The 27,895-nt window shown below is 55.3% G+C and overlaps 12 protein-coding genes across 12 annotated transcripts; 7 read left to right on the top strand and 5 right to left on the bottom strand.

Annotated features, from left to right (window-relative positions):
• Positions 1–75: 75 nt before the first annotated feature.
• Positions 76–3,546, bottom strand: H257_01369 (hypothetical protein; the record flags this gene model as incomplete). Its single annotated transcript, XM_009824532.1, has 6 exons — positions 3,255–3,546; positions 3,115–3,184; positions 2,820–3,039; positions 2,689–2,773; positions 2,390–2,567; positions 76–1,371 (listed from the first exon to the last, which is right to left on the bottom strand). Exons 1-6 carry the CDS (start codon positions 3,467–3,469, stop codon positions 76–78), a joined length of 2,064 nt encoding a protein of 687 aa, XP_009822834.1. The 5' UTR covers positions 3,470–3,546.
• A 569-nt stretch (positions 3,547–4,115) lies between these two features.
• On the top strand, positions 4,116–4,729 carry H257_01368 (hypothetical protein). The gene has a single exon (XM_009824531.1). It carries the CDS (start codon positions 4,185–4,187, stop codon positions 4,674–4,676), a length of 492 nt encoding a protein of 163 aa, XP_009822833.1. The 5' UTR covers positions 4,116–4,184; the 3' UTR covers positions 4,677–4,729.
• A 1,110-nt stretch (positions 4,730–5,839) lies between these two features.
• Positions 5,840–7,025, top strand: H257_01367 (hypothetical protein; the record flags this gene model as incomplete). The annotated part of the gene is made up of 5 exons (XM_009824530.1): positions 5,840–6,050; positions 6,109–6,364; positions 6,432–6,520; positions 6,567–6,616; positions 6,674–7,025. The coding sequence occupies exons 1-5, from the start codon at positions 5,877–5,879 to the stop codon at positions 7,023–7,025; spliced, it is 921 nt and encodes a 306-aa protein (XP_009822832.1). The 5' UTR covers positions 5,840–5,876.
• H257_01366 (hypothetical protein) lies at positions 6,833–13,836 on the bottom strand. Its single transcript, XM_009824529.1, has 6 exons — positions 13,639–13,836; positions 13,484–13,593; positions 12,843–13,430; positions 12,641–12,790; positions 10,947–12,584; positions 6,833–10,883 (listed from the first exon to the last, which is right to left on the bottom strand). The coding sequence occupies exons 1-6, from the start codon at positions 13,790–13,792 to the stop codon at positions 7,077–7,079; spliced, it is 6,447 nt and encodes a 2,148-aa protein (XP_009822831.1). The 5' UTR covers positions 13,793–13,836; the 3' UTR covers positions 6,833–7,076.
• A 129-nt stretch (positions 13,837–13,965) lies between these two features.
• Positions 13,966–14,351, top strand: H257_01365 (hypothetical protein). Its single transcript, XM_009824528.1, has 2 exons — positions 13,966–14,199; positions 14,242–14,351. Exons 1-2 carry the CDS (start codon positions 13,989–13,991, stop codon positions 14,310–14,312), a joined length of 282 nt encoding a protein of 93 aa, XP_009822830.1. The 5' UTR covers positions 13,966–13,988; the 3' UTR covers positions 14,313–14,351.
• A 123-nt stretch (positions 14,352–14,474) lies between these two features.
• H257_01364 (hypothetical protein) lies at positions 14,475–15,393 on the top strand (the record flags this gene model as incomplete). The annotated part of the gene is made up of 4 exons (XM_009824527.1): positions 14,475–14,772; positions 14,819–14,890; positions 14,958–15,129; positions 15,180–15,393. The coding sequence occupies 4 exons, from the start codon at positions 14,475–14,477 to the stop codon at positions 15,319–15,321; spliced, it is 684 nt and encodes a 227-aa protein (XP_009822829.1). The 3' UTR covers positions 15,322–15,393.
• On the bottom strand, positions 15,370–16,114 carry H257_01363 (hypothetical protein). The gene has a single exon (XM_009824526.1). The coding sequence runs from the start codon at positions 16,105–16,107 to the stop codon at positions 15,424–15,426; it is 684 nt and encodes a 227-aa protein (XP_009822828.1). The 5' UTR covers positions 16,108–16,114; the 3' UTR covers positions 15,370–15,423.
• A 154-nt stretch (positions 16,115–16,268) lies between these two features.
• On the bottom strand, positions 16,269–16,677 carry H257_01362 (hypothetical protein; the record flags this gene model as incomplete). Its single annotated transcript, XM_009824525.1, has 1 exon — positions 16,269–16,677. The coding sequence occupies one exon, from the start codon at positions 16,675–16,677 to the stop codon at positions 16,297–16,299; it is 381 nt and encodes a 126-aa protein (XP_009822827.1). The 3' UTR covers positions 16,269–16,296.
• A 156-nt stretch (positions 16,678–16,833) lies between these two features.
• H257_01361 (hypothetical protein) lies at positions 16,834–17,951 on the top strand. The gene is made up of 2 exons (XM_009824524.1): positions 16,834–17,224; positions 17,279–17,951. Exons 1-2 carry the CDS (start codon positions 16,868–16,870, stop codon positions 17,729–17,731), a joined length of 810 nt encoding a protein of 269 aa, XP_009822826.1. The 5' UTR covers positions 16,834–16,867; the 3' UTR covers positions 17,732–17,951.
• Positions 17,952–18,102: 151 nt separating this feature from the next.
• H257_01360 (hypothetical protein) lies at positions 18,103–24,792 on the top strand. The gene is made up of 7 exons (XM_009824523.1): positions 18,103–18,429; positions 18,480–18,827; positions 18,974–21,554; positions 21,643–22,353; positions 22,422–24,102; positions 24,180–24,383; positions 24,431–24,792. The coding sequence occupies exons 1-7, from the start codon at positions 18,130–18,132 to the stop codon at positions 24,714–24,716; spliced, it is 6,111 nt and encodes a 2,036-aa protein (XP_009822825.1). The 5' UTR covers positions 18,103–18,129; the 3' UTR covers positions 24,717–24,792.
• Positions 24,793–25,319: 527 nt separating this feature from the next.
• Positions 25,320–26,403, top strand: H257_01359 (hypothetical protein). The gene is made up of 2 exons (XM_009824522.1): positions 25,320–25,741; positions 25,789–26,403. The coding sequence occupies exons 1-2, from the start codon at positions 25,355–25,357 to the stop codon at positions 26,359–26,361; spliced, it is 960 nt and encodes a 319-aa protein (XP_009822824.1). The 5' UTR covers positions 25,320–25,354; the 3' UTR covers positions 26,362–26,403.
• Positions 26,404–26,646: 243 nt separating this feature from the next.
• Positions 26,647–27,872, bottom strand: H257_01358 (hypothetical protein). Its single transcript, XM_009824521.1, has 2 exons — positions 27,394–27,872; positions 26,647–27,347 (listed from the first exon to the last, which is right to left on the bottom strand). The coding sequence occupies exons 1-2, from the start codon at positions 27,865–27,867 to the stop codon at positions 26,709–26,711; spliced, it is 1,113 nt and encodes a 370-aa protein (XP_009822823.1). The 5' UTR covers positions 27,868–27,872; the 3' UTR covers positions 26,647–26,708.
• Positions 27,873–27,895: the final 23 nt, after the last annotated feature.

The raw sequence follows: 27,895 nt of genomic DNA, 5'->3' as shown, positions 1-27,895 counted from the left end.
TAAAATTGATTCCTAGTCAAAACTACAGCAGTTTGTTATACAGTACGAAAATACGAGCGTCGGCGGAGGCCCCCTCTATAGTTCATCCTTTTCGGTGGCTTCGCCGTCCTTGGCTTCTTCGTCAGCGTCTTCCTTGGCTTCTTCGTCAGCGTCTTCCTTGTCGCCTTCGGCGTCCTTCTTGGCCTTTTCTTCCTCCTCCTTCTTGGCCTTTTCTTCCTCCGCCTTCTTCTTGGCTTCTTCGTCCTTCTTCTTTTGCTCGTTCTCTTCCACTTCCTTGCGGTGCGCGTTCAACTTTTCAATCTTCGCCAGAACCTTCACCTCATGGGCGTCCGCCGTGGCCTTGTCGTCCGTGACCAAGATGTCGTCAAAGAACGTGCCTGACTTGACTTGCCACAGTTCAAAGCCGATGACGCCGCAGTCGTGGCATACGTTGTGCAAGCTGTCCGATTCGAACCAGTCTGGGTTGTCAATTTCAGGGTGCACCCATTCGCCCTTGTACTCCGGGTTGTCAATGTACTTGGCCTTCCATTCACCCTTGTACTCGGGGTTGTCAATGACAGCAGGCTCCCAGTCTCCATCGTCTTCGTCATCCCAGTCTTCGGGCTTCTTGGCTTCCGGGTCGGGGATCGTCTTGGGGATGTCGTCCCAGCCGGCGGGCTTCTTGTCGTTGGGGTCGACAATCTTAGCAGCGTCCACCCAGTCTTCGGGCTTGGATTGGCTAGGGTCCTTGATTTTCTTGGCGGGTTGGAACGCCCAGTTGTCCGCCAACGTACCAGTCATGGTGTCCTTGCCGTCGATCTTGACGTTGTACTTGTTGTCCTTGGTCAATTCCAAAGTGTACAAGTGGGCGTCCTTGTCCTTTTCGGCCTTGATGTCAGTCTTGTGGTCCAAGTTCTTGCTTTCCGACTCGTTCGGGCGCTTGTAGTTGAAGATCAAGTGCGTCTTGCGAGTGGTACCGCACACATCAGGGCCAAACATGATGCTGTAGGGAGTGTCACCGCTGAACGTTTCTTGGTCGGTGTTGGAAGGCGCCAACTTGATGTACGCGCCACCGCAGTCAATGTCTTGTTCAAACTTGACCAAGTACGACAAGTACAAGTCCTTGCCCTTGTTGTTGAACGGCTTGGCCAACTTGGCCGTGGCGGCGTAGAAACGGGCATCTTCCTTGGTTTGGAAGCCCTTGTCCGAGTCGTCATAGAACACGTCACCGGCGGTGTGCACGAAGGACGAACGTTCCGCGGCGGGCTTGAACGTGGATTGGACCCAGTTGTCCGAGGTCGTGAAGTCTTCGTTGAAGTAGATTTCACCAGTGACAGTGGTGGCGACGGCGACCAAGGCCAAAGCAGACAAAGATTTTACCATGTTGAAGATCTACATGATGAACAACGCGTGCATGAGTCATGGAAGTCCCCGAGCAAGGGAATGCAGCGAGCGACTTACTCTGGGCAAAGGATATTCAAATATGATCACAATGCAACTTGATGGGGGCTTTCGGGAATCTTCTCTATCCGGATAATCTTGCATTGGCCACGTGTTCACTGTTCATACTCAAACCAAGTCAAAAGCCACGCGTCACGATTTTAACGCGTGGGGAGTGCCCCATAGATGACCAGCTGGTTGGGTGCAATGACACATTTTATTTTATTACCTTTTATTTGTATGATATTGAAGTTCATATTATTCGAGGTAGGAATATAGATACATAGAGGTAAGTACCTCTAAGATTGAATCATACCCCGTCCGATGACGTGGCAGCATATTTGACCAGAATTGTCGACAGATTCGAATTCCGAGTTGGGCAAGCCAGTGATTGGTCGGTCTGTGGGTGGTGATGCCCTTGATGGAGTGAATACCAAGAGCGTCAGGATTTCTCGGGGGTAAAGGTGCATTATATGGCAATATGGTACATCCAGTCGATGGTGAGCGCGGCCACAGGGGAACATTTGTCATGACAGATGACAATCTTGGTCATTCCATCAAGTTCGTGAACAACGTACGGGTGAATTCGTTCGCGTTGTTCTTATGAGGAAGCAAGGTCTCGTTGACTGCCCAGTTGTGTTTCGACGTCCTCGCTTCATGTGCTCGTAGGTCCACAACAGCAGCGCCGTGATCAAATATTCTGTTCGATTGTGCATCTCAACGAGTAACGTTATCAATCATTCCATTAACCGCAGCTGAACCATCGACCGAATATGATTCCCCAATTGCGATTATTGCATTTGGCTATAACTTCATTCGATGCAGGCACCTTTTGTACCGTTCAAATTTGGTTTAGGACGATTGATGGGATTGCAGTGAAAGTTCGGACAGTTAGGACGATTGATGGGATTGCAGTGAAAGTTCCTATCGGGCATGAAGCCCATGGTGGAGCGAACGGACGCCCAACTACCAGTAGCAGACACTGCGTGGTGGCTGTGACGTGGAATCTACCAGTAGAAAGAAACACGTCCTCGCTGTCCGTCGTGTGAAATGCATGCTCAGCCTCTTGCTCGACGTGGACGAGGAACCGCGCCGAGAGGAGACCACATCGTAAACGTCGCCGGCAACCTTGCGTTTGCAGCAGTACGCTACCAAGGCCATTTCATCATGACCTACGTATGCCAAGCCGGGCAAAAAAGCTATATGCCTGGTCTGCCTAGTCCATGTCGGGGGAATGAACGATGCGTACGCACAAGTTGGTGAGGTCACATTTGCCTCGAAGCCACAGGGGGCGCCCTCACAAGGTTGAGCAAGGCCGACACCGTGCATTGTTGGGTCAGGGTGTGAGGGTTCGCTTCATTTCATCCAACAACACGTCATTTCCGCTGCTTCATACTGACCTTGGGCGCCAGTCACGAGGTTGCTCTCCGCAGTCATGGACCGCGGATTAACTGGTTCGTGTATGCGACACACCCCGGCGTACTTTTTCGTGAACAACGCGTCGTGACCGTGGACGTACAGCGCTTCACTGAGACTGCGGATGGCATCGACGACCCGTTCTTTGTTGGCATCGAGGGTCGTTAACGCAAGCCGTAGTGTTGCTGCAGAAGGCGTCGAGACCTTACGGCGCGACCACCAGGCCACGCTGTCGACAGGGTGGGAAGCCGCGGTAGAGCCAAATCCGGGAGCTCAAACGACTGGATCGGGAGTCGTGGGAGTCTTTGCTTGTCGGGGGCTTGCCCATGGTGCAGCCAGCAGCTCACCGCTAGCCACCCCACGACGATGGACGGGATGACGAACGTTGGCAGATGTCACATACCAGTATGTAAGTCCACCGCATGTCATTGTTGCGCGAGTGCTTGGCGATCGAACAGCGCGAGCGGTCAACGTGGTAGCCTTGGAACACAACTAGTGAAGCCGGTCGAGAGACACCATCGCCGTCTGCTGAGCGCGCGATACATCCACGTCTCCGTCGTGTCAAGCACCATGCGGTCCAGCTCGGCAAACCCAACTTGTTTCTCATGAGGTCGAGGTCGCCGCCGCTCGGCATGGTCGGGATCAAGTGTTGGCTTTGGGCCTTTTGGCGCGTTGATCATGGCGACTTCAAACCAAGCCGCTCTGCACAATCGAGAAGTACACTTTGTGCACATGGCCTGTGCGCTTGACGGCCACAGGGTCTTGCCACGGGACCAGCACCATCACCTGTTTCCCGTATGGATTAGCGCTGTGCGAAAGGCCGCTAGCCAGTGCTGCGCCATCTCGGACGATGTGGGCTGGCAGGGAGCCAACATGCAAAACCAAACGACATGTCCCTTATTTGTCACAAAAGTTGTCCAAACAGTACAGTAATCCACCAACGACAGGCAGCTTTGGAGTCGCATGTGTAGGGCACGACAAACCGAACACAGATATTGCATTGGCCAAGCCTTCAAACCCATGCCGGCCTCCATAGTATGGACGTCGATGAAGCGGCGAAAGTAGGCGCCAACGGCCCTCTCGTGGCCCACGGTACGTGATGCATTATGTCATGGTAGCAGTTATGTGACCACCGGTGTAAGCTTGAAGCCGAAATAATCGAATTGTGATGTCTCACGACATCCTGCAGGTATCGCAAACGTTCCGCGATCTTCTGTAAATTTGCCAGTATATATTTCCTGTGCGACTTGACGTCGTTTACGTATGGCCTGGATAATGAATACTAGTATTTGACCTGCTCTTTTGGCAGGTCTCAATGTGCATTAATGGAGTTAAAGGACGCATGCTAAATGGCAGGCAACGACGACAAGCGCTTGGGATATGAGCATGCGCAGGGCACATGCTCCCCAATGTCATGGGAAGTACTCTATATTTTCCGCAACGAACTGCATCGAACGTTGCGGAATGGCCACAGGACACGACATGCGTCGAGGAGGGACGGCCGACCGTTGGTGGTGGCGGCGCATGCCATACTGAACCTGGTTGATCATAACGTAATCGGCTCCTTCGTCATCATCGTCGTCGGAATCGTACGTAGGCGTGGATTCTTGGGAATTCTTCATGTATACGTCCATCGATCGACAGTCGCTGGAACAGAACGAAGAGCCTTTCATCGACCCGCTCAAGACCGTAAACCCGCTGGCACAATGGGAGCAGGTTTTGCGCATCAAAAGCATGGTCGGGCTGTTGAATCGAGCGTCGCTTCGATCCATGTCCGTGGTGGTTGGGGTCACTTGCGCCGTGATGATGGTAGTGGTCATGGCGGCGTTCAAGGTCGATAAACAAAGCGCGCGGTCGGAGGCAAGAAGCGACGGGTCCCTGACATAGGAAAAACGAAAATGGACCCTGATATGTTACTGTCTGTTGGATGGACGAGGAGATAATTCATTGTAAGAGGCTACTCTCCTCTTTTACCTCAAATTCTCTTTCATAGTACCGAAACGACTATAATGTCTCATGTCAACTGATTCCAATATATTGAAATAAGGCAATATATATTAGTTTAAGGGACTTCTCTGTCGAATAGCCGTCCAAAAGGCCAGTTAAGCGTTCCATATACTACAGTAGACGTTTTTTTTGCTCATAAGATGAATAAACGGAAGATATATACGTTTAAACGTGTTTTCTTGGTGGGCAATTCGATTTCTTCTAAAGAACGCAGGTGTTGGTTGGTGTATTTCCACATTGGAGTGATGGTACAGTACAGTCATGGACGAGATTGGATCGGTGAACCGGCGCGGCTCAGCCATGTGGCATCTCATGCAGCCGGGTCTGATTACTTCTCGCGGACTCACTCTGACGTTTGGTTGTAGAAACCCTTATGCCATGAGGAGCTGCCCTTGACGTCGATCCACGCTTGCATGAGGTGTGGACGCATAACTTAGTGTTTAACATTCAATCGAAACAACTGCAACTCTCGCGCGGTAGTTTGAAAGGAATCTGCATGGGACTAGATTTTCCATTGTCCGCATTTGGGCTTGCATGCCTCCACGTGTTGGACGCCCCATTGTTGGTTGTGTCGTCGCTCCTGTGGTTGCCATTGCATGCAGCTTTCGCTGCTGCGTCGTGGATGGCATGCATGTAGGCTGAAGTGGCACTGCAATCGCTTGTGCAGAATTCGTCTGTGGAGGTGGCAGGCGCAATGAAACCTCTAGCGCAATGCGCACAGGACTTCCGCACGACGGTCTTAAAGCACCTGCCACCACGGCGGTTGTTGTGTTGGGAGGCGGACGACGACGCTGGGGAGAGCAACGAATTATTCGCCATGGACGTTCGATATTCAAAAATGGCGTGAAAGATTGGAATTCTGAACAAGGTGAATACTATCGCTCCCACGAGAGAACGTTCGCGACAAGTCGATGTCGTCGAATGATGGTGCGACGTCACCCCCCCAATGACGTGGCAAACTCTTTTTACGAGTTTGACTTTCTCTTGCAACGTGAACTTGTTCTATAAATAGTCGACCCGCAATTCGTCGATAGATGCCGTCCGTGGCGCCCACAGGGGACCTCCTCTTTTGCTGCGGGACGTCGTCGTCGTTGGAGCCGAAACGAGGCCGATCTCTCCAGCACCCTGCCAAGAAGCTTGACAGAAAGCAACCCAAGGCCGTCCCGGCTTATTCGTTGTTTTCCCCGCGCACAGACGATGACATGGAGGTTTGTTTGTCAAAGTTCGTAGGTCAGTTTTGTTTGAAACCTCCTCATGTGGCAGTAGAAAATGGTGGACGTGCTGCGGAAGTCGCTGCACCTGACTAAGCCGAGCACCGCGCCAGCATCGTCGCTCCCGCACGGTGTCGTCAAGCGCCGCGTGTACCTGTCGCCTCGGGAACGGGTTCACAGCTCCGCGATTCGACACAACATGAGCGTCCTCGGCGCCCCTCCGGCGGCGTTGCGACAGACCAGCCCGGGTGTTGACAAACTCCCAACACTCGCCAAGCCAATCGAGTCCACGGCCAGAACCTCCACCCCTGGTAGTACAGGCCATTCACTGTCACAATGATGCTTGAACTAGGCTCTTGACAACTCGGTTCCTCTTAGACCCCGACGAACGGTCAGAAGGATCGCCGAATCAAGCAGCAGCAGTGTCCACCACCCCCAGGCTGTTTCAGTCCAAATCTGCCGACGATGTACCTTGTCTCGTCATGTGTTTGAGGCCTTATGTTGTGGGAGTAGATTCTATCCAACAACGCCACCAATGCTGCCACACTTATCGACCACTCAAAGTCCGAACATTCTCATATTTGTCATTGCCTTCTTACTTTAGTATTTATACATGGCAGGTCATGCTCGGATTTAGACACCATCCGCAGTCAGTTGGCATTTGGTGGATTCCACGTCGAATTTGAAGAGCCCGAGACCACCGAAGACAATGCTCCGACATCTCCCATAGGCCCGTGGATGAACCAGGGAGATGGAGTGCTCCGCCAAGTGGCAGCGACCGCCAGCTCCCCCCGCTCTCGACTGCTTTCGTTATCGGTCGACCCAGGTGGACCCAAGGACCCCCGGCGACCCAAGACGTCTGTAAAGGTCGTCCCTCCGCAACGAAAGAAGCCGACGCCGTCGAAAAAAAAACAACCGTCGCGTCCCACTTCGAGTGCGTCCTCCGTCGACCCCACGACACTTGACTTGTAATAACCACAAACGAAAATACAATTATATGATCCCCCATCCGTGGATGGTGAGTTACGTCTCGACTTCGGCCGGGTTGTTGGAATGCAAAATACCTTCGCTCGAGTCGACCAACTTGCCTACAGACATCGCCCCATGTTTACCTTTCAATTCCACAGTTTTGTCGTCTTCTTGGTTGGGACCTTCTTCGTCATCTTGGTCGTTGCCCCCCAGCTGACCAAACAGCTGCTCCATGAGCTCCAGGACCGTTTGGACGTCCGTGTCGTCGTCGCCGGCGGTTAAGTCCCCCACGGGTACGTCGCCGCGTAGGTAGCTCCACATCCACGGCCGTACCCACGGCACTTGGTCTTTGACGTCATTGAGGTACTCGACCACGGCGGGCACTTCACTCGTCAAGCAAAACTCGAGCACGTAGTACGTGTACTGGTGCAGTGTGCGGTGGAGTTTGAAAAACTCGGCGACTTCCAGCAGCCCCGACTCGGGCGACAGCAGCGCGGCCGCTCGCAGCGACGAGTGGGCATCCGCCACGCCAAGCAACGCATTGAAGACGTCAAACATGGCCTCCAAGTGCGTCGTCTTGACCTGATCCAGCACATCGAGCAGTGCTCGAATCACTGTCAGCGACACGTCGGCATCGTCCTCCACGACGTGGGCCACCACAGTTGCCATGAGCTTTTCAAACCCGCACGAGAGGATGCACGCAGTGCGAGCGACGAACGAGTCCACGTCCACTGATGGCACGCGGGGACCGGCCTCCACCAGCCGCGTGAGGAACCGCTGCTCGATGGGAAAGGTGGCCACTCGCGCCGTTGGTTGCATGTACCCTTCGGGGCAGTCGTCCACTGTAAACGACGCGCAAAAGTGATGCAAGACGTGGCAACGCTCTACCAACACGTGCGCGATGTCGACGGCTCTGTCCCCGTCGGTGGTGGCCTCCAAAAACGCCGCCACGGGTTGAAGCGCCGCGCCCAGGGCGGCGTTGGACACAACGGTCGACATGCACGACGCAGACACCTCGATCGAGTCGCGCTGGAAGAACAGTGTCACGATGTGATCCAAAAAGGTCGCGACCACGTCCGCGTCGGTGGCGATGACGTGGCGTACGCTGGCAAGGGCCAAGTCCCAGAACGCGTGGCGAACAGAGGGCTCGTGGCATAGAAACGTCATGTCAAACAACCACGTGCGGCGGTGGGCGTAGTCGCCGATGACCACGGGTGCGCTTTCGTGGGGCATGATGACTTCGGTGGCTTGGTGAAGGAACCACGACCCCATCGATGCCGCCGCGCTGTGGACATCCAGCGCAGGGACAACCGTGGACCCAGCGGGCAGTAGCGATGCCAGGTCCATGATGGCGCGCAGAAGGGGCGGCTGATGCTCGGCAGGCGCTTGTGGCCACAGGCTTAGCAAGAAACGAATGTGCGCGCCGTCCACGGCATGCAAGAGACGATCAAAGTGATCGTTTTCGACCTGCACACTGGCTTGGAGCGCCAACGCCGTGGAGGACACGGGAAGGGGGGGGCTTTCCACGGGAGTTTTGCTCACTCGATCGTACACCAGCATGTACGCGCTTCGCTTTTTGGGCTGCAACACCGACGCATACGCCCGAGTCGCGGGGTCCCACTTGTCGACGACCTCGTCGCCGCCAAAGCACTCGTCCGTCAAGTTATCCAGACTGAACGGCCGCACGATTTGGTCGTTGAACTCCCACCAGTCAGTCGACTCGGCTCGATCTTGGATGAACGAGTAGTAGTGGCCCATGTCGGCCGTGCCGCTGTGCACGACCACGCCCTTGAGGGCGTACCACGCTTCGTCGTGGCCGGGGCCGCGCTGTAGCCCCTCGGCCGTGAAGGGTGCCATGTTGAGCTGGGTCGGGAACTCGACGAAGTCGTTCAGCTTGACTTTTTCCATCGTGTCGTAGTCAAACTCGAACCGCTTGAGGTGCACCACGAGGGTTTCCGGCAGCGTTTTGATGCACACACGCTTGGTCGCTCGGACTTTTTCCTTGACGACCTCGCAGAAGTACGCGTTATCCCCTTCCAGCGTCTCCCCTTGGACGTAGCTCCCCAACGATGCTTCGATGCTGGGCTTGTGCTGCACGTCCAGACTGAGCACCACAAACGGCTCCTCTCTCTCGCTCACGTGGCCGTGCTCGGTGATGATCTGGTTGACGAGCTGCCCGCCAAACCCCAGCGTTCCGATGGTCATTTTCGACGCTGGCTTTGTTAGCAGCACCGACTCGACGCGGTCCAAGAGCATGCCGAGAAACTCGTCGGCGTCCATTTGCACGCGGAGGTCCGTGGGCTGTCCGTCCACGTCGCGATGAGACACGCCGAACGCGCTCGGGTCGTGCCACTTGCGGGTCGTGTGGATTAACGACACAAACACCGCTTGCAGCTCGGCCACTTCCTCGGCCGCCGACGACTCGGTCGGGTCGACCGCCGTGGCCAAAATGCATTCGCGAAACGATGGCACGTGGAACAGTTGCTGCAGCAGTGCGTTCATGTAGCAAATGCACCCTGGGTTGTACAGCCCCGCAGCGGTGACCCCGTCGCGCGCTTCGTCGCGGGGTGTCAAGTTCCACGGCCGCCCGAGGGTATCCAGCACGTCTCGAACTTGATCATGGAATCGACTTACCCGAGGCGCGAGGCTACTCGCCCACACCGACGCGGTCGCTGCCAATTCCACCACCAAGTCGGAGGCCACTGCTCTTGTAGCGGACGATTTGCACAGCACAGAGTTCGACGATGTGTTTGTCCCGAACAAACACGTGTCCAGTAGCAACTCGACAGCGTCTGCCACTGGACACACTTTCGCATGAACCAATAGTTTTAACACGCCAAGGTACGCCGCTAACGTGTGGTCGGTCGCGCTCCACGTGTCGGTGCTACGATGCGACGTGACATGACTTAGGAAGCGTTGGCCAAATCGACTGTCGTGCATCCACGATTTCAACGTCGGTGCTATGCCGTGGCTAAGCAATGCCACGAGCAACTCGGGCAATTCATTGGTGGCGTTGGCCACTGTACCGCAGACAACCAAGTCACATGTGACTCGCGAGATGTTGGTGAGCACGTCGGCGTGCGACACGACAAACGACACCAATTGTGCACACAAGTCGGCTCGAATTGACGGGTGCCGCACGCTCAGGTCCAGAACCAACTCTTTCAAGTCGGCATCTGTCCATTGGACCACGTCCTCCGCACTCACGGTGGCAAACAGCAGCCGTGTCGCAGCCACCACCACTACCGCGTTCGCTTCGGGGGACGTTCGAACCATCGTCACAGCTTGAGCCGCAATTTTGTGCAGGGAAAGCTGGGCGATGAACGCTGGCAACGTGGACTCTCCCAATGCCACGTCATAAGGTGACGAAGCCAACTGGGTCGAGTCCAGCGTGATGAAGTACTGCAACGTGGTGGCCAGCAGCGCCAAGCACGTCGAGTGCAAGTCTTGGGCAAAGCCAGTCTCGGGGCTAGTTGAAGGGGTATGACTCCAGTGTAGCAACGCCGTGTACAAGTGCAGTCCGCCCCCCAACCGGATAAACCGCTCGCGCCATTGGCGACGTGGCGTGTGCTTGTGACTTTCACATTCGGCGGTCAATGGCTTGAGGAGAGCCTCGACAAGGCGCAGGCCGTAGAGCAGCCGGGGAATGTTGGACGTGTCCAACAGCGACTGCCACGGAACCTTGGATGTGCGCGAGTCCCGCAGCACCACCATGTGCTGCAGCAGCGCTCGATTCGACGGCAACCGGCAAAGCAGCTCCCACGCCCGCTCGGACGTGTCGCCTGGCCAATCCAAGATGGAAAACAACGCGTCAAAGAAATGGGGATGGTTCACCACCGTCGCTTGCATCGTACCATATGCCTACCATAGACCAACCAAAGTCATCAACATTCAAGAGATTGCCATATCCTATTTTTCCCTTACCTCAGAAGGGGGTGGGCCACCAATACAGCGGTCTCCACTAGCTTGGATTGCAAGGGCCATTTGCTCCGAACTGAGGGGGTGCACGCGGGCCGGCCGCTGGGTGTCGATGCGCTGAAGCGACGACGTGCGGTCGTTCTGGACTTGTTCGGGAGTGGGCTGGAACTCCATCAAGATGGCGGCCACGTCCGTGTCGCGTTGATCGGGTCCTTGGGTCGTCGTCGGGGACAGCGGGGGCGGCCATTGCAAGTTGGCGCGTTTGACTTTGGACGGCGACAGCGGCGGTGGTACACTGCCGCCGGCGTATTTCATCGGGGACGGCAGCACCGTCAGCTCGTCTTCGTCGGTGCCGGCCTTGTCCCCACATGCCTCCAAGAAAAACCGCAGCAGGTCGATGCATCGGTTCGCGCGAAGTACATGATTTCCCACGCCTTGGGCCGATTTGGCGGCGAGAAAGAAGTCGATGGCCGTGTCCACAAACACTTGCTTCGACGCGTCCAACAAGGACGGCACGACGTCTAAATGATACCCCACCAACGTCGAGATGGTGTCTTCGGCAACTGTCACGTCGGACGCGTGGATGGCCAGGTGCCACAGCTGCGACAGCCCTTCCAGCGACTGCAATGGCGCACACACAACATGCGAGTCGTCCAGGAAGTTCTGGGCCGCATTGACTTTGCCAAATAGCAGTTGGAAGCACTCGAGTGCGTCCTGGGTGACGAATGTTCCGTCGAGCGACTGAAACTTGGTCAAGAGGTGGCGCTGGAGGGGCAGCGACAGCAACACCACTTGCCCGTGGCTTTGGGGTACCAATGTTTCGCATAGTCGAATCCATTGAAAGAACAGCGACGATTCATCGGGGGAAGTTGCATGTGTCACACAATGGCCCCACAACAAGTCTAAATGGTTGGTTGTCAGTGTGTACGCGCCGCTCGAGGAGGCCAAGATCCAGCTGCCGTGCAACGCCAGTAATCGTCGCTTGATTTGATCGGCGTGGTTCCCTTTTGGCGATTGCTGTTTGTATGCGGTCAAATCATCTAGCAACGTGCACAGAAACGAAACGTTCACGTGATGTCTATGTTCGGCGAGCAGCTCAATCTTGTGGCCTTCGGACATCAACCGACTCAGTTGCGACAAAAACCAGAGCGCCGCGTCATGCCCTTGGCCCCGTCCTTCCACGGTTTGAACACAATCGACAAGCAACTGGCTAAGCAACGTCCCATCTTGCACGATCAATTCATCCAGAAGTGCCAACGCAGCCTCGACATCGTGGTCGCCTGAGCATTTGTTGGCCTTCATGGCCGACCACAGCCACGACACAACACGTGCCAACTGTCCAGAGGTCGCTAACACTCGGAGCGTTGCTAAGGCATGGGCCTCCAGCTGAGAAACTTCGTCTAGAAGCCCAAACACGTGGTCAGTCATGGGGGGTTGGTGAGCAACGTGGGTCACAACGTCCAAATAGAGCTCGTGGACAGCGGCCAACGTGGTGGCGTGGCGACGGGTGTCGATGCAAACGGCCCACAGGCGGGTCACGTGCGACGGCAGGAGCAGTGCTTGATGAATGTAAAACTCAAACACAGTCCCCCCTCGCTTCACGAGTTCGGGGTGCATGGCTTCGCCCAAAAGATCGTCCAACACCTAACCTCATCAACTATTTGTCAACCTGACCTGTCGCAACCTTATCGCATGCGTACCATGTTAGTGTCGAGCCAAGCCACGACATGCCGGCAAGTCCATGTGGGTGTCCCCGCCACCGCCGACAAATTCTTCAACGCGTCGTTCAAGTCGGTCAGGCCGTTGATACGGCGTTCCAGGGTCCGGCCGCGGAACCCTTGCAACGCCATCTACATCGCTCTCATGCATCTTGTACACGAATGAGGGATGTACTACTACTACCTCAAGGCGAAATTCATTGACAAGGACGACACTCGACCGCCGCGGGGCCTCGGTTGACTTGTCGACCCGCACCGCCAAGAGCGTCACCAATTCGTCCAGTTCGCGGACCGATTCCCGCGGCACTGGCGTGCGTCGGACGTAGTGGCACAACGCGGTGGTCAAGTCGTCCAGAAAGCGAACGGCAAATGCGTCGGTGAACAAGTCCACGGCCACGGCCACTGCATTCAGCGCACACACGAGGGCGTCGAGAGAAAACGAGTCGAACACGCGATTGTTGTCGTCATGCTCGTTGTGGTTGTTGTCTGCGGACGTTGGAGAGGACTCATCCAACGCCATATGGACGTCGATGTTGCACAAGAGGACGTGGAATCCGCCTTGATCCCCAAAGAAATTGATGTTCCGGAGGACGTCAGCATGGACTAGCGCCGACGCGGACGCGGCATAATCGTAGGTTTCATTTGTCGATGATGATTTCGCCGTGAGGCGGCTAGTGTAGAATTGACGGCGGTGGTCGAAGATGCGATGCATAGTCGGGATCATGGACGGGTCGCCTTCACGAAGGCGTTGGATGACACATTCCAAAGTAACCTACATCATATATATCCAAATGAGCGATACATGGACAACCAAGAAATGGATACTTGGAGGAATTCATTCACGTGGGGCGCGCAGTCGTCGCCGAACGACCGAGCAAGAACGACGCGGACAAAATGCGGCATGTAATCGGCGATGAGGCGATCTAATGCGTCACCTACACCATGGATATATGTCATCTGCATAAGGATGTCGGAGGTACCTTCGACAGTCGATGACGAGACGACTTCGAGGATGGCGGCGAGGTAGTCGGAAGGATCTACCATCGACGACAGTTCCTCGGCGATCATAGTGCATGTCGTGTCCATGTCAACGATAACTTCTTGGCAAAGCGCTGCGAAGTCATCGGCGTTCATCACCAAGGGCGGGCAACTCCGGCAGTGTCAGACGCGACTCGTGGCCAAAGGCGGTTTCAACTACGACTGTTATCCGGATATGTCGCAACCTCCTTACAAATACCAAGTTCCAGTAACGGCCAGGAATCCGGATGACATGAAACTGTCCGACGGTTTTGCCGACCAATCGACAGGGCGCGTCTACCAGAAAAATCAAATGGATCCAAGCTTCTTCCGCGAGTTGCAGCAAAAGTATGCCAAGGAGAACGTCGAGAGTCTCGATATGCCGGAGTCGACTGCTTCCATGTTTCATGACACCGTGTGTCTTTCGTCGACGGCGGCGGCGATTGACATATGCATGCAATGCCAAGGCCAACGCATTGAAAAAGTTCCGTACAACTTTATGGTGTTGGAGCGAACATGCACAGGTACTGATGGCATTGACGGTCGTATTGTTACATTGCGAGTAGGGTGCGATGGCGAAGGCGTGATCGAGCGCAAACCACAACCGCTAGCAAACAGCCATCACAAGCAGTTATAAACACTCATCAACACGGAATTGTGTGTTCTTTTGCTGGCCTGTCCATATAGACCGCACATGTGTACCTCGTCTTCGCCACTTCACTGTCGACAACATTAAGCTTGTGTCATTTCCTTACTCACCTCTTCTCTGGTGCTTCCTCCTTCCGTCAGCTAAGCTCCCATGTCCATGCCATTCTTTGAGAATATCGACGACACGTCCTCGTTGTATCAGTCCAAATCACCCTCCAACGAGTTCACGGGCGAAGAGCTCTCGCTCCTCTGCGACATGCTCGTTCCACTCACATCCGGACTGCCCGCACTAAGCCTGCCGCCGACATCTCCAGTCTCGTCCACCACCTGCGACGATCTTTTGTTCTTGGACCAGCTAGAACCTCCACCCTCGTTCCTTTTCACCGCCGCCGCTAGTTCCGATGCGAGCGACGACACGAAAAAGTCCCTGCTGCATTGCTCAATTGCTGGTTCGTCACGCTTTTCACTATAGAATCAACTTATATGGTCATGTAGGGTGCCCGAAACGTGTCCGCTCTCGAGGTTTGTGCAAATCCCATGGCGGAGGCCGTCGCTGTTCTGTGTCAGGTTGGTTGCAGGTCTAACGTTTCAATTATGATGACCTAACATGGGCGCGTCCATGGAACTACATTAGGATGCATCAAGAGCAGCCAAGGCCAAGGCCTATGCATCCGTCATGGCGGCGGACGGCGTTGCGGCGTCGACGGCTGCTCCCGCGGAGCGCAGTCGAATGGCAAGTGTAAGAACCACGGCGGAGGGATCCGGTGCCGCGAATCAGGATGTTCCAAGTCGAGCCAAGGCGCGGGGTAGGTTTGCATTTTCATGGAAGGTGGGAATGCTCATGATGGTTGTGTAGCTATTGCCGCACCCACGGAGGCGGAAAGCTGTGCAAGTACCCTGGATGCAAGAAGGGCAGCCAACGCAAGGGCTACTGCGCCACCCATGGGCACGCTATCCCTGTTGCAGTGGACGTTCCGTACGAAACCTATGTGATTTGACCTATCGGTAGCATACTATTGAGTAGTGAAGAGATCTAAAGCCCAACATGGCAAATAGAAAACACGACTTTTGGGTGGTTTTTACGGTTAGCTCGAGGCAAGTTAGACGCGGCTGCCGTAGCTGGAGCTGCTGTTGTTGGCGGCCGCGCTGGATGCCTGTGCAAATGCGTAATTCGTGGCTTGCATGGCGATGTCCGGGTTGTTCTTGAGGAACTTGGTTGCTTCTTGGCTGGCCGGCGCGTAGCCCGCCGTGGGGTCGGACGACGACGAGAGGTTGCCCGACGCGAATTCAGGGTGCTTATACATGATGTAGAAGTTCAAAAACGCATTGGCGCACATGATCATGCCAGCCAGGTACCCCAATCCGCCGCCAGTGCCAAAGTCCATGAACCCAATGAAGAAGATGAACCGAGCGCGGCCATGGTACGAGTACAGAAACCCAAAGTTTGCACGGATCTTGGGCTCCAAGCTCGACAAGCGGCACTCAAACAGGAGAAAGAGAACACCGAACATGATCACGTACAGGGACACAAACACCGCCGTGATGTTGAGCGTAACGATGGACGCCAAGCCTGAGATCCCTGCAAACACCTGCAGGATGCAGCACAACATGTTTCCCACGCGCATGTAGCGCAGCAACTTGGGCGTCTCCAACTTGTCGACATTGCGGATGCGATCGATGACGGTCTTCTTGTCGCCGTTCTTTGGTTTGTTGAGCGAGTCGCTCGAGATGCTCCCCATCGGCTTCGACATGGTTGCAGGATATAACGACGTAGACAACTTCATTCGCCCGAACTGGCTTCGGTTTTATTTTATTTTCATCACCTTCTCTCAAATTTCAAGTCATTTTATAACTCGATGCATCAAGAAAATCGTGGAATTATTGTTGTTATGCGGAATTCCGGATAATGCGTTCAAACGGTGATATGACGGCAAATCGCTTGTCACGTGTGGATGGTGTGTTGTACAGAGGAACTACGACGGCTGGTTCTGTATGAGCAGACGCAGGATGAACGAGATGCCGTCGAGTCGCTCCTTCAGGGCGGGCAGAATGTTCGCGACTTCGTCTTGGAACTTGTTGTCGGCTCCAAGGTGGCCTTGCAATGCTACATCGAGCTGCTGGATAAGGTACAAGTGTCTCGTGTGGATGTCAATGCGGTGTTGGACGAACGCTAGCGGGAGCTCGACTCCTGATTCCATCGACAGATAAGCTTCTTCGATGAGGTCTGCTACTTCCGTGTTGAATATGTTGAGCGCCTTTAAGTGCGACAGAAGCAGTTGCCTCGCGGTAACTACAATCGCCGCTACCACACTGCCGCTAGCGTCGACGGATGCGTCGGTGGCACTACTCTCCATGATGGCTTGTGGTGGAGACTACCAAGTGACCAAACCATTGTCCACGTATACATAGACATCGTCCACTTTCACAGTCGCCTTCTACATGGCGGGAAAAAGAACAACGCCTACCGGGAATTGAACCCGGGGCATGCACGTAGTACTAACGTTAGTATCCTTTGGCCAACGAGAAAACTGTCAGTGGGTCATCATGGCGTTAGGAAGGTTCTCGTACGTCACGCTGGATGCGACAGGCACGTTGCTACGCCCCAAGCACAGTGTGGCCGCGGTGTACGTCGACTTCTTCATGTCCATCATGCCGCCACTGGTCATCCCGATTCCAAGAGATGTTGTCTCGGTCAAGGACTTTGGTCGCTCGTTCAAGTCCGAAATGACCAGGGCCCCAAACTTTGGCTTAGACGCCCACTCGGCAAAGCCATGGTGGGGTCGAGTCATCGTCGATGCATTTCCTTCCAACATGCAAGCGCACATGCAAGCACATCCGAAGCACGCCACACAGTTGATTGATGCGCTCTATGAGCATTATGGTCAAGGCGCAGCGTGGGAGGTACAGAAGTGACAAGTTCACGCGTGGACTTCAGATGGCATCGCACGTTTGTAGGTGTTTGCTGACGTTAGGCCGACGCTGAATGCATTGAAAGAGGCAAATGTATCGGTCGGCATCGTGTCCAACTTCGACGACAGACTGCACGGTATTGTGCGTGACCTCGAGCTCGCCTCAGCAGTTGACTTTGTGCTCACGTCGTGGGAGCACCAGTCCATGAAGCCGCACCCGTCCATCTTTCACGAGGCTGCAAGACGATTGCACTGCCGGCCACACGAGTTGCTGCATGTTGGCGACGACCCGACCAACGACTACTGCGGGTCTGTGGCTGCCGGCTGCTCTGCTCGCCTCTTGTGTCGAAACAACAACGGGACAGTAGATCCTTCTGTTCCCATCGAGCACGTCGTGACATCGCTGCTGGATATTGTACCTTCAAAGGAACGAGGTCGTCAGACGATTGCTTTCCACACAATACTGTCACAACATGCAAGTCGAAAGAGGCGAGTGTGAAGGCGATTCGTGCCTTTCTTTCACCATTGCGCGTCACACAAGTCTTGTCGTAGTCCAAGCGAGTTTGAACACTAATGAACTGGCACTTCAAAGCATCACCTATTTGATTCAGTTTTCTGACTTCTCCACTGACGTCCATGTGTGTTTGGTACGCGTCAGACAGCGGACGCAATGCTCTTGGCCTCACAAGTCTAACCTGAAGGATCATGCTACATAAAATCCTTCTGGTTAAGCGCGTGTTGTTAAACGTTTTCGATCCACGACTGTTCGTCCACTGGAACAGTATGAAACTGCCGCAATATCCTCTATGCTTTAATACTATATATCGAATCACGGAGGAATCCTAGTGTAACCGTTACTTTGAAGCACCAGTCGGCTCACCAAACCGTGAGGGAGGAATGGACGCGCTAACCATTCGACGGGCGCAGGCTAGCGATGCTGCCGACGTTGGAGAATTGGACGCTCCGGAGAAGACGACACAGAGGATCATGTATGGACGCAGCCACGCCAACATGCTCATTGAAGCGTCGTACTTGGCGCTAACGGCAGAAACATCAACCGGCGAAATCGTCGGCTTCATGAGCGTGAACGATCAACCTCCGGGCGACTTGTGCGAAGAGGTGGCCTATCTCGAGTATCTCTGCGACAGCTTTGCCTTGGAAAACCACCCCACCAACAACGCCCTGTGTCGACTAAAGGTATGTGTTCCGTTATCGACAAATACGACTCCAACGTGATGGTGTTCCAGGTGCACACGACCCTGTTCTTAACGTACTTCGTCTATAAGTCCACCGCGAGCGCCTCCGAGATCCTTCCCGAAATGCTCTCGACGATCTTCCACCTGTTGACGTCGATGGAACTGGTGGTGTTTCCCGCCCACAACTCACTCGGCCAGGCAGAGTTGGCGCCTTTGTTACCGCACTTTCATCTTGCTACAAAAGTGAACCCCAACACCAAGGGCTACGATGAAGAACTGTTTGCCGAGTTCGACGTCCTTGTGTGTCCAGGGGACGCGTTCCTGCCGTCGCTGGTCATTCGCAAAGCCAACATCGAAGACCACGACGACTTGGAACCGATCTTGAAAGCTCAAAACCAAGTACAACCAAAGGATTGCGCAATATGTCAGATTCTTACTTTTTGGACCAACACATCACAACGTCCAATGTCGTTTCGTTTTGCACCTTCACGTTTAATCAAGCAACTCAACGTGCATGTTAATCTCAACGTGTGTGTCGTTGGTAGGCGCTGGTGGACACTTTCGGCGATTACTTCTTGGCCGAGTTGATTGGGTCGCAAACTGCGCACAACATGTGCTTGGTGGCGCAGCCCCCCACTGTTCCGTCTCGCGCGGTGGGCATCATGGCCATCTCGGACGAAGTGGACTTGGGAATATTACGGGACTGCTTTGACTTGTCCATGTACAACAACCTGGTCAAGCCGCCGTCGTCAGCGGTGGCTGGGGGCCCTGGCGGGTCACGCCTGGAAAAGATCCTCAAACGGCGCAAAAGCCCCAAGATGATCATGTTTGGGCCCCCTGCCAGCGGAAAAACCACCCAAGTCGACAAGCTGCTGGCCCAATACGGGCTGGTGCATCTCACGATCAACGTGTTGTTGCGCGTGGCCAGTCGCATGAGCCACCCGACGGGGAAAAAGGTCAAGCGGCACCTCGACAAGCACGAAGAAGTGCCGGACGAGATTGTGCTAACGCTCTTGGCGGATCGAATTCACGAAAGCGACTGCATCACGCAGGGCTGGGTCCTCGATGGGTACCCCACGACCGAAGCCCAAGCGCAGGGCATGCTCCAGCGAGGTATCAAGCCGGATGTAGTCGTGTTGCTCGAAGTGTCAGACGAGGAAGTAGCCCAGCGCCTGGTCAAAGTAAGTGCGGGCATGGAAACCAAGCCCCGGCTGAAGAAGTACCACGACCACGCCCCCGGCATTCTCAAGTGTTTGTCGAGGGATCAAGCCTTGATTACGATCGACGGCACAAAAGACAAGGAGGTGGTCACGTACTCGTTGATCCAAGCCTTGTCGGCGTCCGACAAGACCAAGTTGACGCGCCAACACAAAGGTAGCAGCATCACCGACGGAGCAATTGCCCCGCCGACGATTGTCATATGTGGCCCCCCCGCCGGCGGCAAAGGCACGCAGTGCGAACTGCTTGTGAAACAGTACGGCGTCGTACACTTGTCGACGGGGGACATCCTCCGCGCAGCCATCAAGACCGGGTCCGACTTGGGCATCAAAGCCCAGACGTACATGAACGCCGGGGAGCTCGTGCCGGACGAAGTGATCATCCGGGTGGTGCTGGAACGAATAAACGAGCCCGACTGCCAACGCCAAGGCTGGCTCTTGGACGGGTTCCCCCGGACAGAAGTCCAAGCCCAGACGATGGTTGTCCAGGGCATCGTGCCGCAACTGGTGATCGTGCTGGACGTCCCCGACGGGGAAGTGATCAAGCGCATCTCCGGCCGCCGTGTGGACGTGGACACGGGCAAAACGTACCATTTGATCTACAACCCACCGCCCCCCGAGCTCAAAGACAAAGTGACCCAGCGAGCCGACGACACTGAAGAAACGATCAAAGTGAGGCTGGGTCACTACCACACCAACTGCGGCGCCATCGTCAAGACATTTACGCCGACGTCCATCGTGTTGGCGATCGACGGCATGCAAGCCAAAGACAAGATCACGCAAGAAATAGCCAAGGCATTGGCTAAGCCCGTGGCCTCAGATCAAACAGCAGCAACAGCATCATCTGCAGGCGGAAAACCATCTGGAACTGCACCCAACGCTGCTCGAAACGGACCCCCCAAGTTGATCATATGTGGCCCTCCAGCCGGGGGAAAGGGGACCCAGTGTGAACTCCTCGTTCAACAGTATGGCGTCGTGCATTTGTCCACAGGTGACATCCTTCGCGCTGCAATCCAAGCCGGCTCCGAGATCGGTCTCAAAGCCAAGAGTTTCATGGACGCCGGCGAACTCGTGCCTGACGACCTCATCATTCGCGTGATTGTGGACCGACTGGATCAATCCGATTGCCAAGAGCAAGGCTGGCTCCTCGACGGGTTTCCCCGGACCGAAGTCCAAGCCCACGCCATGATTGGGCTTGGCATCGTGCCGGATCTCGTGATTGTGTTGGAAGTGCCCGCGACCGAAGTCATCAAGCGCATCTCTGGGCGTCGCGTGGATGTGGCTACTGGCAAGACGTACCACTTGGTGTTCAATCCACCGCCTCCAAACGTCAACGCCGTGCAGCGCTCGGACGACACGGAAGAAACGATCAAAGTCCGATTGTCAAAGTACAACGAGAACTGCGGCGCGGTTGTGAGGAGCTTTTCGAAAACGTCGCGCGTCTTACGCGTGGATGGCATGCAAGGCAAGGACAAGATCGCCGCAGAAATCCACAGGGCCATGGAAGGTGGCGGGGCGTCCGTCAAGCACGAAGTAATGCCCCCCAAGCTGATCATCTGTGGCCCCCCCGCTGGGGGCAAAGGCACCCAATGCGAGCAACTCGTGAAAAAGTACGGCGTCGTACACTTGTCCACGGGCGACATCCTCCGCGATGCCGTCAAGGCAGGCACGGACACGGGAGTGAAAGCCAAAAAGTACATGGATATGGGCGAGCTAGTGCCGGACGAACTGATCATGGACACGATCTTGGACCGGTTGGGCCATGTTGACTGTGTCCAGCGCGGGTGGCTACTCGACGGGTTCCCCCGCAACGAATCACAGGCCCGGTCGATGGTGTCGTTCGGCATCCTCCCCGACATGGTACTCGTCCTGGACGTGCCGGATGAAGACGTGATCGCTCGAATTTCAGGTGTGTCTTCGTATTGATTCTCGCCAATGTTGTTGGGTTGCTAGTGTGGGAATTATATTAACAATCCATGCGACGTGGTTTTGATTAGGCCGGCGAGTTGACCCCGTGACGGGTAAGACGTACCATGTCACATTCAACCCGCCACCGCCCGATCTGAAAGTCGTCCAGCGATCCGACGACACGGAAGCCACGGTGCGCATTCGCCTGAAATCGTACCACTTGAACGTGAACGCGGTGCTCAAAGTGTTTACGCCGCTGGCCAACGTCGTCCAGTTCGACGGTCGAGCCAAGACCAGCGCCGACATGACGACCGCCATCTTGTCGTCTGTGGACGATGCCCGCGCCTTAGTCGACGTCGAAGGCAACGCGTTCCTCATGACGCTGTTCTGCATCGACGACGCGTACTTGGTCCGGTCGACCGAGTTTTTGCGGTTTGCGTTTTCGCTGTTTCCGCACAAAGAGTACTGCGTTGTGACCGTGGCGCCGCTGTCGACCCCGCCCCTCGTCCTCGCCAGCTTCACCCTCGTGCCCCCGAAACCGTCGAGCACGTACTCGCACTGCCTGTACCTGCTGCACCGCGACGCGCTGTCGTTTCTAACCCCTGCCCCGCCAAACTTTTCCCTCGACATTTCCCGCTTCAAATTGTCCGAGTCGTTCGACCAGCTCGCCCCCCTCGTGGAGACTCTGCCAGCTGCGTCGATTGCCACACTCGAAGACGAGATGGCGCTGGCTGCCGAAGAGGACGAGATCGGTCTCGAAGACAACCCCAAGCACGTGTTGTTTGTTGCTCGCGTTCATGGTATAGTTGCTGCTCGTGTATTGCTTAGAAACGTATGAATGTTTGATATATATTGGCGTCGAGGGTAGGCGTTGTGGTTGCGTTGGCGTCGCTGGCCCGGGACCACGAAGTCACGAATTCGCTCAAACATTACTTTGACATGGAGCAACTGGTCGTGTTGGCACACCACCGAGTCAAAGACCAGGCGATTTTGACCCACTGGGTGCTCAACCCCATTTACGCGTGTGCCGGGCGTGTGATTCTCAAGGAAGTGATGCGCCACTTCAAGAAGACGTGCCTCTTTGCGTGCATCCCTCCGCAAGCACATGTGAGTCCGCTGATCGTGGACGACTTTGTACTGGCGCTGCCGCGGCGGCAAATTGCGTTGCCGGCTACGTCCAACCAAGAGCCAGACGACCCGAAGAAGGCGTTGTTTGCCACGTGCGCACTCTACTTCTTCACCAAGCGGCTGTTTTCCGAGCCAAAGCTGGTCGTGAACACCCGCCTTGTGGTCGTGGGGGCCTCCGACACGGGGCTCACGCTGCTCAAGCGGCTGTTGCATGTCCCGTACGCCCGCTTCACCCACGTGACACTCGTGTCGCCGCACGGCTTGAACGTATTTCCATCATCCTCCGCAGACCTGCATCCGTTTCTCCGGCCGAGCCTGCTCACCCCCACCGAAGTGGACCAGTACGGACTCCCCTCCCACGTCCGCGTCGTCGTGAGTCGCGTCGTGCAAATCGACCGCGTCGCCAAAGCCGTCGTGCTCGTCGACAACTCGTGCCTCCCGTACGACTACCTCGTGCTCGCGACTGGGCTCACGGACGGCACCCCCACCAAGCTGCACCTGACGTCGCAGTACGACGGCGACACGTATGTCCCAGCCAGCGTGCCCACGGGTGTGCACACGTTACACGACGCCGCATCTGCCAGGGCCGTGGTCGACACCCTCAAACTCGCAGGAGGAGCCGCCCACAAACCACCGCCGCCTCGGGTGGTGGTCAGTGGCTCGTCCGCGTTCGCGTTGAGTGTACTGCAAGGCGTGGTGGCATTGAATGTGACCAACGTGACGTGGCTCAAGCAGGGAACGGCGGCGATTGCCACGGACATGCGTGTGCTCGAGGTGGTAGGCGCGTTGATGCAGCGTCACAAAATCACGGTACTGGACCACCACGAACTGTCGTCGCTGGTGGTGAATCCCCGCACGAATGCGCTGGAGGGGCTCAATGTGGTTTCGACGGCGCCGGTCGAGTCCCCGTCCCCCGGGGGTGCGACAGTGTCGTCATCTCCTCGAGGGGGACTTCCCCAGAACACGCTCGTGCCGTGCGAAGTGCTGCTCTGCTGCAGCTACGATGACGCCGACTATGACGCGTTCCGGGCGATCAACGAGTGTGGACTGGTGTACGACGGCCGCCTGGTGGTCAACTCGCGGTTTCAAACCACCGATCCGTGCATCTACGCCGGGGGAAGTTTGTGCCGGTTTTCTCGGCGGTTCCCCCAAGCGCTGTACCAGCAGCACTACAGCGCCCGCGAGTGCGGGGAGCTTCTGGCGGCGTCGCTGTTGCACGCCATCGATCCTCTGCTCGGCCACGCGCCAACTGCCGCGGAAATGGACGTGGCCAAGAAGACTCCGCCACCCAAGTTTACCATGCCCAAAGTGTTTTCGAGTGTGTGGATGGAGGGGATGCAGTACGTGCACATCAACCTCCCCGACGTGTCCGCGTCCCTGAAAAGCCTCACCACGGAACACGCAGACGGGTCCAACTATTGGTACAAAATGACGTTGATACGTTTGTGTGGAGTTGTGAATATAGGGGGGGGGTGGCTGACTCTGTGGTTGATTGTAGCTGCTTGCAATTTGACGAGTTTGGCGTGCTCGCGACTCTGACGTACCTTGGGACGGGGGCCGTGGAAGTGTCCAATCTGCAGTGCGTCGTGGGTCTGCATGAGGCGTACTTGAACTGCGCCATTTCGTCGTTCCAACAGAATTTGGTCTCTGACTGGATCAGCTTTTTCCGCGAGGCATGGGCCTCTGCCATCTACCACGATCGGTAGGATAATCGAGAGAGATATCGTCGATATATCACGACATTCGCAGGTTTCAAGAGTTTTGCGTGCGACTCAACACAGCTCTCAAGTATGATGAGGGCATTCGCATTGTGGTGGAAGCGGTGAAACGACATGTGGCCGAGACGGGTGACCTCAAGGAGGCCATGGAGCTGGCCCAAGCTCAAGCTGGCCGCGGCGGCAAGGCACTTATGCCCACCACGAAGAAAATGATCGAGCTGAATCTGCTCGACTACCTCTCTGCCAATCGGGAAGTGCTCAACATGTACTTCCTGCCGCGTGCCGGCGGCGGCGGTGGCAATGGGGGCAATACGTGAACAGTCCTTGTCGCGTAAATTCAATACTAATTGTAACAAAATATCTCTTTCATACTATTAATAATAACGTAGACCATTAATGTTGCGAACGGTTGTCATTATATCCAATCCAATGGCTTCATTCTGTAATGAGGACTTTTCATTGGATATAATTATATTGAGCCAAAGGAACAGATCTTAACGTGGTGAAGAAATTCTACGTCTCAGATTTAATTTTGGTGAAGAATTGGTCCAGAAATAGATATTTACACCAAGCGGTATTTTGAATGGGTGAATTGACTGTGAATTTGGCCACAGGGATGGCCACTAAGATATACTACAATGTGGTACTTCGGAAGTACTAGTACTGTACTAGTATGTTGATCTTTGTACTATGACAAGTATCAGTACACCATATCGGGCTCTAAAGTGATAAAAAGCTTGAAAATTGGGATTTACAGCTGTTACATAACTATTACGAAGTAATTTTCTTTTTTGGGTTTAACTACGTTAAATATACGTTAAATAATATAACCTTCAGTCTTGGATTTGGCCGATGAATATAAATATCAGAAGTCGTAGTACTCCGTAGTAATACTAGTAGTAGTTTCCATCAATCGAAAACGTTTTCGAAGTACACGACATTTTTGAGATTTGGCATGATGATGGCGTCGTCCCAGGAGACTTGGCGCGATGGTACGTCACCACCAATTCCAGCAAGACCAGAATCGTACATGCCGCATGCCCTCCATCTCGGCCTCGTGTCGAAGGATCCGTCTGATGTGCTCACCGCCGACTCATTCAAGACTGTGCGAACAAAGGCGCGCCACCTTGCAATTCTGTGCGGGTTCCAAGTTCGAATGGCCAAGGGCGGCAGCAACAAACGACGTGTGTGGGTATGTGCCAGTGCTGCCGAGTGTCCCTTCGCCATCGTCGCCCAGAACAACAAGCATGGCATCGAGATCAGAGCCAAGCTCGAGCACAACCACGCTTTCCATGTCATGCCGGAGCAAGGCAAGCGGTACACCACCGCCACGACCGAAGAAGTACGACATTCCCAATACATTGATGTTTTCTAACGACATGATGGTAGCTCGCATGCTACGTGCGGCAGTCGGACGTGTACCAGCACGCGACGGACATCAATAAACTCACTGGAAAGCAGATCTCGGACGTTGTCTTTACCTACACAGGACGGCACGTCAAGGCGAACCGCGCCAGTGTCATCAAGAAGCTGCTCGTTCATTTCCCCGAGCGAGTGGTGCCTTGTGCGTCTCTCTTCCGCGGCCACCACTCTGAGCCTCCGCAACCTCTGTCGTCCACCCCCCTCCTCTCTGTACCGTCCTCGTCGCGTCCGCCGCCTTCCTCACATCACCCCACTCTCGCCATGCTCCCTGTCGATGCGTCTCCCGTTAAGACCATGGCCGAAGCCGTGTGGGACTGCTTTGTGTGCATCGTCAACGCCCCGTGGACCGTCGAGCGCCTCGGCGTCGCGCGCGTCCGCCACATGGTCGCCGTCTTCAAGCACGACCGCGACACGCTGCGGGCCACGCTGCTCATGACGTGTCCGCGGTACCACGCGCTGCCGTGCATGGCGACCAACCCCCCAGACGTCGAGCAGTTTGTCGAGCAGTACCTTCGGCAAACCGACCTCGGGTTCTATTGACAAGTCCCGTGTATCAATATATTTGGAGTGATGTTGTATGCCTTCATTATTATTATGTGCAGACGGGGGTGCTAACTGGGTCGACAAATCAATTGGCCGACAATCGATCGACCAATCAAAACCCAGAACATTAAACGAGTAGCCAATCGAACTCACTCATCTACAATACATATTGTGTGTGAAAATGAAATTAGTGTGTGAAGGGCGACACTCGTCACATACAAAAGTCAGGACAAACATCGATCGATATCATGTATCCAGTGTGTAAATGGCATGGGCTACAGTATATAGCCCATGGTGCCGTCATTCAGAATACTTGACCTCTCCATGATAGAGTCATTATATATTCAATGTGGAATAGGAGGGGGACCTTGAGGGGGGCACAATGGTCCAGTTGTTGCGGTGGATGATATGTTCGACGTGGGGGGTACTACTAGTTGGCTACTGCTGTCCACGACGATGTCGTCAAAGAACCCGAGCGCGACTTGGCGCTGGTAGGCGTCGACAAACTTGGCCGGCACCGGTCGGTTCCCGGATGGACTGGTGGGGTCGTCGTGGACGCTCATGCGCAGAATCGCTCGCAGCGTCGGCTTGTGCACGTCGCGCCTGAACGTTGCGACCATCTTCTTGACGTTGGCCATGCCGAGTGTGGAGAACACGAGCGGGTCGTTGGCGAGCACGACAAAGCACTCCCACGCCACGCTATCCGGTGTGATCTGGCTGTTGTTTCCGACGAGATTGGAAGCAGGTGGAATCACGGGCAAGAACGACGAGGACGACGACGCCAGGCGGGAGTCGGGGGTGGCGCCGCCAGGGGACGCGTACCCGTCTGGGTCCTCCAGCAGCATGCGCTTGATGCGGCTCGCACGCATTTGGTTGATGTGGAACCCCGTGACGTCGAAGATGCAGTTGGCGATCTGTATCCCAGAAATGTGAAACAGGTCGTGGTTGGCAAATAGCGCCGATCGCCGCACTATGCACGCGAGCTACGTACGACGACGCATGAGGGTCATTGAGGATGAGGATCGTTACTTCGTGTGTGGTGCCCGTGGTGAAGCGCTTGTTCATGGCTTCGTGGACGTGGAATGCATGGTTGTGCGGGAGGTGAGGTTTGACAAAGATGCCGTACCGGTTGCGGTTGCCAACGATCGAAAACGGGCAACTGCGATGGCTTGTACACTTCCACTGTCGCCGTTTGTCGCTACGCCCGTCCAGCTTGACTTGGAAGCCCGAGTGTAGGGCGAGTTGCCGTACCTTGGCTTTCAGCACGTCAAAGCTCTCAATTTGAAGAAGACTTGAAGTCGTAGCGTCTGGCAGGGCAAGGCCCAACCGCGTCGCAAGGGGAAGGTATCCCTCTGGAAGAACCTGCACCGCCGCAACCGCCTTTGGCCCTCGCAAAGCATCATTGCCACTGTCTTCTAATGCCTTGTCCAGAGACCCCATTCTATCCACAGGTGCCGCCGCTACATCCTCCGCTGTACTGCGTGAGTCGGTTAGGTTGTCCATGTTGATTCCACAACTCTGTTGCTTGGAA

Source organism: Aphanomyces astaci (assembly GCF_000520075.1).
Source record: "Aphanomyces astaci strain APO3 unplaced genomic scaffold supercont1.2, whole genome shotgun sequence".
In the NCBI taxonomy this organism is placed as follows: Eukaryota; Oomycota; class Saprolegniomycetes; order Saprolegniales; family Verrucalvaceae; genus Aphanomyces; species Aphanomyces astaci.
The sequence above is the reverse complement of the archived record's forward strand: the minus strand, read 5'-3'. Positions and strand labels throughout refer to the sequence as shown.

What these genes read in the sequence shown, in the direction of transcription:
- H257_01368 (XM_009824531.1), top strand. Translation starts at nt 4,185, where the DNA reads ATGGCAGGCAACGACGACAAGCGCTTGGGATATGAGCATGCGCAGGGC.
- H257_01366 (XM_009824529.1), bottom strand. Translation starts at nt 13,792, where the DNA reads ATGAACGCCGATGACTTCGCAGCGCTTTGCCAAGAAGTTATCGTTGAC. An exon ending in ACGTGAATGAATTCCTCCAA is followed by an intron (nt 13,431 to 13,483) that starts GTATCCATTTCT and finishes TATATGATGTAG; the next exon opens with GTTACTTTGGAATGTGTCAT. An exon ending in CTTGGCTCGACACTAACATG is followed by an intron (nt 12,585 to 12,640) that starts GTACGCATGCGA and finishes TGATGAGGTTAG; the next exon opens with GTGTTGGACGATCTTTTGGG.
- H257_01365 (XM_009824528.1), top strand. Translation starts at nt 13,989, where the DNA reads ATGGATCCAAGCTTCTTCCGCGAGTTGCAGCAAAAGTATGCCAAGGAG. An exon ending in GTTGGAGCGAACATGCACAG is followed by an intron (nt 14,200 to 14,241) that starts GTACTGATGGCA and finishes CATTGCGAGTAG; the next exon opens with GGTGCGATGGCGAAGGCGTG.
- H257_01363 (XM_009824526.1), bottom strand. Translation starts at nt 16,107, where the DNA reads ATGAAGTTGTCTACGTCGTTATATCCTGCAACCATGTCGAAGCCGATG.
- H257_01361 (XM_009824524.1), top strand. Translation starts at nt 16,868, where the DNA reads ATGGCGTTAGGAAGGTTCTCGTACGTCACGCTGGATGCGACAGGCACG. An exon ending in GTCAAGGCGCAGCGTGGGAG is followed by an intron (nt 17,225 to 17,278) that starts GTACAGAAGTGA and finishes GCACGTTTGTAG; the next exon opens with GTGTTTGCTGACGTTAGGCC.
- H257_01360 (XM_009824523.1), top strand. Translation starts at nt 18,130, where the DNA reads ATGGACGCGCTAACCATTCGACGGGCGCAGGCTAGCGATGCTGCCGAC. An exon ending in GTTTGTTGCTCGCGTTCATG is followed by an intron (nt 22,354 to 22,421) that starts GTATAGTTGCTG and finishes CGTCGAGGGTAG; the next exon opens with GCGTTGTGGTTGCGTTGGCG. An exon ending in GCAGACGGGTCCAACTATTG is followed by an intron (nt 24,103 to 24,179) that starts GTACAAAATGAC and finishes GGTTGATTGTAG; the next exon opens with CTGCTTGCAATTTGACGAGT.
- H257_01359 (XM_009824522.1), top strand. Translation starts at nt 25,355, where the DNA reads ATGATGATGGCGTCGTCCCAGGAGACTTGGCGCGATGGTACGTCACCA. An exon ending in CCACCGCCACGACCGAAGAA is followed by an intron (nt 25,742 to 25,788) that starts GTACGACATTCC and finishes ACATGATGGTAG; the next exon opens with CTCGCATGCTACGTGCGGCA.
- H257_01358 (XM_009824521.1), bottom strand. Translation starts at nt 27,867, where the DNA reads ATGGACAACCTAACCGACTCACGCAGTACAGCGGAGGATGTAGCGGCG. An exon ending in CCACGGGCACCACACACGAA is followed by an intron (nt 27,348 to 27,393) that starts GTAACGATCCTC and finishes CGTCGTACGTAG; the next exon opens with CTCGCGTGCATAGTGCGGCG.